The sequence below is a fragment of the Strongyloides ratti genome, scaffold srae_scaffold0000014 (genome assembly GCF_001040885.1).
Source record: "Strongyloides ratti genome assembly S_ratti_ED321, scaffold srae_scaffold0000014".
Taxonomy (NCBI): Eukaryota; Metazoa; Nematoda; class Chromadorea; order Rhabditida; family Strongyloididae; genus Strongyloides; species Strongyloides ratti.
This window is the reverse complement of record NW_020171532.1, coordinates 5,362-11,430: the sequence shown is the minus strand read 5'-3', so window position 1 is coordinate 11,430 and position 6,069 is coordinate 5,362. Positions and strand designations below refer to the sequence as shown.

The window sequence follows — 6,069 nt, the reverse complement described above, 5'->3', positions numbered from 1 at the left end:
CCAAATTAAAATGAATGAAACTTACCTTAAAAATAATTTTTCTTAAAAAAAAAAAGTTTTTTAGATTCTACATCTTGTTTTCTACAAGATGGATAAAAAAAATTAAAAAATTTATTAAAATTAAAAATAAAAAAATTAACAAAAAAAAAATTTTTTTATTCATTTAAAAAAGAATTAAACGATGCAATATCTTTCAATATTGCATCGAATTCTTTTCCTTTATTTCTTTTTCTCCATGTAAATTCAAACATGTACCCATTTAACATGCTACGGTGGGTTCCGTTGTGGCGTCGGTTTTTTTCTTTCACCGACTTCCAGACTCGTTCGATGCTCTGGGTATGAGCATTTGTAAGTGGATTCACAAAATGATATTTGTGGTTCACTTGCAAATGCTAAAACTCAGAATCTCCTACTTGGGAATACCCTTTCCACATATCGAAAATTATAAGAGTTTCTCGAGCCACCCTTCTTTTCAGCACCTCCAGAAGTGTTGCCGAGCTTCTATCTGGAACGGCCTCCACGAAGCAGTGCTTCGTTTCTCTGCAGATGCTTCCAAAGCACCACTGTTGCTGAAGCATGCGGCCACAGTGGTTCTTCCGCCTGACGAATAATGTTTCGTTCACTACCACAGTTTTCCCCTTCCCTCCAATGGGATTCTGATTCCTGCTTTCCATATAAAGACATACCTCTCGAAGGTAGTTGTCGAAATCCACAGTTGTATTGTGGTTCATTTCCAGCTCCTTCTTGCAAAAATCCACGGAAGTATGTTCTTGCCTCTACCAGTAAATAAATGAAACTGCCGTCTTGAAGGGGATCCTGGTATCTTGAAACCAAGTGCCCACTCGTACTCCTGATTCTTCTCTGCATTCTTTAATGTAGCATCTCCAACGAATCTGCTTCCTAAACTGTAGTTTCATTTGATGCTCTTTGCTGCATTTCTTTTTTTCAGGAATTATTGCTTTATTTTGGAAAAATTTAACAGCAGCTTTTTCATCAACAATTTTATCTAAAAATAAAAAAATTAAATTTATCATAAATTTTTATCATAAATGACAAAAAAATGGCACAAATATCAAATCCCATCATGTTTCCAATTATTATAAGTTAATATGTAAAAAAGGTTATTTATGATTTGTACTTTATTTAAGTCCATTCTATTTCCTTTATGTGATTTAGATTTTATTTGAGAAAATTTTATCAATTTTTAAGTACTTTCATTCATTTTAATTTGGAAGGGAGGGGGTATAACGGAATAGTACCAAAAAAACTTCAGAAATTTTTTTATAGAACTAATTATTTTAGAATGTCAATATCTAATTATCCTTGATTAAACAGTAGTTTAAATGATCTTTCAGGATTTTTAAAAAATGATAAAGTTATATTTAATAAAGAACAAAAAGAAAGTTATGAAAAAATTGTACAAGGTCTAATCTATTCAAAACTATGTTATTTTGGTGAGCTTACATTACCATACATATTAAAAACAAACTCAAGTCAAGTGGCAATTGGTAGAACACTTAGTTAAAAAATTTTTTAATTCAAAAGAAAAGAAGAATGAAAAATTAATAATTGGAATATGTTCTTTGATACGTTCTAAAGTACTAAGACGCCGTCATAACACCTTTTAGAACCTAAAGCCATAGCAACCACACTTGAGTATTTATGTCATATTTTGACCCACCATAAAGGAATAAAAATAATAACAGACCTTTAATAGATCTTCAAATAAAAACAAAGAAATCAAGATTTATAAAATTAATTTTAATAATTAATTAATATCCAATTAACTCAATTGAATATCAACCTGGTAAATTTAAACATGTACCAGATTATTTTTCAAGATTGAATGAAGATAAGATATTAAAAGAGATTGATGATCAAAATGATACAGGCTACAATAAAAAAAGGAAATTCAATGCATTGGAATGTTATATAGTAATGGATCACAAAAAAACAAAAAAAGATGTAGACTACCAAAGAATAAATTAAATGATAATTTCAAGATATTATTAAATGCTGATGAAACAGCATCAGATTAACTAAATAAATAGATCCTTTTTAGATGAGGTTCCCTCTCAAAATAACTTTTTTAAATAAAATTTTTTTTCAATTTTATTTAGTTTTTCTAACATAAAATAATACGGGGAATCAGAAAAAAAATTTAACAATTTTTAAAACAATAATTTTTTAAGAAATTTAAAGAAATTTAAAAAAAATAAATAATTTTTAGAAAAATTTAATAAATTTGAAGAAAATTTTCTTTTATTTTATTTTGCCGTTTATATAAAATAATTACTAATGGTTATTTTAACTAAAAAGAAAAAACTTAAAAAAAATTTTTTTTTATCAAAAATTATAAAAAAATAAAATAAATATCAATTTGATAAAAAATTTAATTCTAACGTATTTTTCAATCAAAAATGACAAGAGGACACCAACTTTAGAATTCAACCAATTGCTATTTTAACCAAAAATAAATAGCTTGGAAAAAAAAATACCAATCTGATAAAAAAAATGCTTAAAACGTATTTTTTAATTAAAATAAACAAGGGGGAATCTTATCTAAATTTCAACCAAATAAATTTATTGACGTGTTCAAATTAGAAAAAGTAAAGATATGAAAATCTCAAAAATCTGATCAAGATTGCCAAGTAGTAAAAGAAAAAGGTTATTTCACGAATTATACCATCAATTATGGTAAAGAAAAAAAACTTATTAAGTTAAAAAAAATTTTAGCATAAATGAAATATAATAAAGGAAGAGATTCCAGATGAAACATGGAAAACTTTAATTTTTTAATCAATTTTAAAAGAAATTATACAAATGGCACATCAAATAGGCCACTTTAATTATTTAAAAACTAAATTAATGATTGATTCAGTAGCTGTTATGCCATAGAGCGGAAAAATACTATTGATTCAAGTGAACAATGTAAACTTAAAAATATTGGTAGACACAAAACAGTTTCTAACAAAACTACAAGTATACCAGATTCACTATTAGAAGTAATTGCAATAAATTTAATATGTCAAAAAATTTCTGATACATCAGGAAAGAAATATAAATATATATTAGTAAATGTTGACAATTGTACAAGATTCACGTAGCTACTCCAAACAAAAACAAAGAGCGTTACTTAATTGACACATAAAATATTAAAATATATTATACTTCGTAGACTGAACTCAAAGACCGTTAGAACAGATTCAGAGAAAAAAATTCTTCCATGACCACTTTATCTCATTTTAAAAACAAATTAGAATTCAAAAGATAAATAAAAGTACGCCAGGAAATTCAAATTTATTAGTAAAACACGCAATAAAAACAGTAAACAAAATAATATCGAATCATATTGCACAAAATCCTTTATTATCTTGGAAGAATAGTCTCTCATTAGTGACATATGTTATGAATAATAATAAAATTGCTGAAGAGGATTAACAGCTACAGATAGATTGTATGCAACATCTCCAATAACATTACTTCATGCTGCTATAAACAATAAATCTTATGCAAAATTTTTGACATAAATCAGTGAGATGCTTAATAAATTCTTCATTATCAGAAGAATAAAGAACGACAAGTACAAGGAAGTTAGATTAAAAGATGATTCAAATAAACATAAAGTTACAAGAAAATATAAGTAAGGAAAAAAAGCATACTACAAGAAAAAAAAACATGCATAAATTTGCAAGCAACTATATATCTATTATTGTCATATCAGACATGAGGAACAACATAATGTACAAAAATAAGAAAAGACTTACAAAAATAAAAAAAATTAAAGAAAGGAAGAACTTTAACAACTACTTTTTTTTTCAAAGAGAGAAGTATTATTTAAAGGGATTTAAGATTCATCAAAAATTAAACAAACAATAACACACAAACATAATGAAATAGTTATTTTATAAATAGTTGATGATACAATTAGACAATTTTATAATATTAATTTTATAATTATTATTTTATAATTATATTTTTTAAAACATCTATTAATTTAACTAACTTTATATATATTCTTAAAAAATAAGTTATTATTATTATATCAGTAAGTTATTATAATTAGTTATTTAATAAGTTAATATATAGGTGTCCACTGATAAACATATTATATCTTTGTATTGCCTGTATGGGAGAAATAAAATCTTTAATATATACCAGTCTTAATTTGTATTTAAAAACTAAGTTAAAAAATAAATTTTACTTAAATATAGCATTTTACATCATATTATAATATTACAACCTTTGCTGAAATATTCATAAAAACCTAATTTTATGCTATCTTTGCATTTTTGTTTCATAAAAAATAAAAAAAAAAATGAAAATTTTACAGGTTATTTCTTGACTATATGTATTTATGATAACTTTTTAAAAAAATTAATTAACAGAAATAAACTAATTTTTGAGCAAAAAAAACTCAAATTGTATTTGTCATATCCATAATATAAAAAATTTTTTATTTACTTCATTTAAAAATAAATTATATTTTCAATATCAAAACTTTTTTTTAAAAATAATATAAAAATGAAAACAAATTACATAAAAATTATAATTACGAATTGATTTCTAGTATTTAATTAAACTAACAGTAAAATAATATTTATATTGGCTACCAATTCTACTTTAAATAAAAATTTGAGATTTCCAAACAAATAACATTTTTTATTAGCTTTTTATTAAAATTCACATTTTATTACAATTTAAAAGAGATAAAGATAATAAAGGTGATAAAAAGATGATTAAGATGGTAAAGAATAAAGTAAAGAAGCGCTATTTTTTTAGTATTCATAAATTTTTATTACAATAAATTAAATAATTTACTTAAAGTTTAACTGGTTGAATTCTAAAGTTGGTGTTCGCTTGATATTTTTTATTGAAAATTACGTTAAAATCAATTTTTTTTATCAGATTGATATATTTTTTTTTCCATGTTATTTCTTTTTAGTTTAAAAAACAATTTTATTTATTTGATTTAAACGACAAAATAAAGTAAAAAAGACTTTTTTTAAATTTTATAGGTTAAAAAAAAAATATAATAAATTAGTAAAAATATTAGTAAATTAGTAGATTATTTATTAATATAAGCAACTTCTCGTAAGGCATCGAGAAAGCCAGCTTATAATTTTTTTTTATTTGCCCTGCGCCAGGCAAACTCCCACAGACACTCCTTCATAATCTTTTTTGTCCTTGACCGCGCTGGAATCATTAATTTGAATCCATTCCACGTTCTTTTCATGGTGTTAGTGTGGTTGTCAGTTTCCGGATCCTTGAAACTTACACCATGGTTGATCGTATGGTGCTTTAATCCTAAAATTTCGTCAATTCCGTTGTAACCTCGCTAAGGATCAGTGTGAATGATAGAGCCAGGTGCAAAGTGCTTTTTAATGACTTCAAGAAGCGTTTCACTGTCTCGTTTTTCAAAAGGAACAGCAAAAACGCGTCTTTTTGTCGTTTTTTCCACATTGCCTACAACCCAAATTCCATCTACAGGGTGCCTCTATGATACTTCTGTTTGCCCATTTTGGTTTAATCTATTTCCACAATGATGCCTTCGCCACCGATAACACATTCTTCGGTTTCTAAGGCATCTGTTACAAATTAGCAAAAATCGCTCAAAAATGAGCAAACAGTTGTATTACTGACTTCACACTGGTTTTTTATTGAAGCTACTGGATTATTCCACAACCATATTTAAGCCATGTGTAGAATCTTGTGAAGAGGATGACATTAGCCGGCAAAAAATGTTCCATTTTTAGCACTACCGCTTTTCTACAGCTTTTCTTAGTGCATTTGAATAGAAGTTTTGCTCTTCGGAAAGAAGTCGGGCCTCCACATACAAAACAATTCATCTCTTTTTTAATTATTTTCTTGTCTTGGAGAAATTTGAGGACTGCCTCCTCGTCGAAGAAAATATTTTTAAAAGAATTCATTGCTGAAATTGAGACCATTTTTAGAAGCGTTTTTGAGTTAAAAAGTTGTTAAATTTCGTTAAAAGTTAAATTTTATGATCAAATATCTAATCCCAAACCATTTTACTTTTTTTTGGTTACTTTTTAAAACAATACTTTT

General features: G+C 25.8%; 2 protein-coding genes across 2 annotated transcripts; one reads left to right on the top strand and one right to left on the bottom strand.

Moving 5' to 3' along the window:
* Positions 1 to 501: 501 nt before the first annotated feature.
* On the bottom strand, positions 502 to 867 carry SRAE_0000071500 (Hypothetical protein; the record flags this gene model as incomplete). The annotated part of the gene is made up of 1 exon (XM_024646649.1): positions 502 to 867. One exon carries the CDS (start codon positions 865 to 867, stop codon positions 502 to 504), a length of 366 nt encoding a protein of 121 aa, XP_024500806.1.
* A 1,015-nt stretch (positions 868 to 1,882) lies between these two features.
* Positions 1,883 to 3,441, top strand: SRAE_0000071450 (Hypothetical protein; the record flags this gene model as incomplete). The annotated part of the gene is made up of 3 exons (XM_024646648.1): positions 1,883 to 1,935; positions 2,885 to 3,103; positions 3,261 to 3,441. The coding sequence occupies 3 exons, from the start codon at positions 1,883 to 1,885 to the stop codon at positions 3,439 to 3,441; spliced, it is 453 nt and encodes a 150-aa protein (XP_024500805.1).
* Positions 3,442 to 6,069: the final 2,628 nt, after the last annotated feature.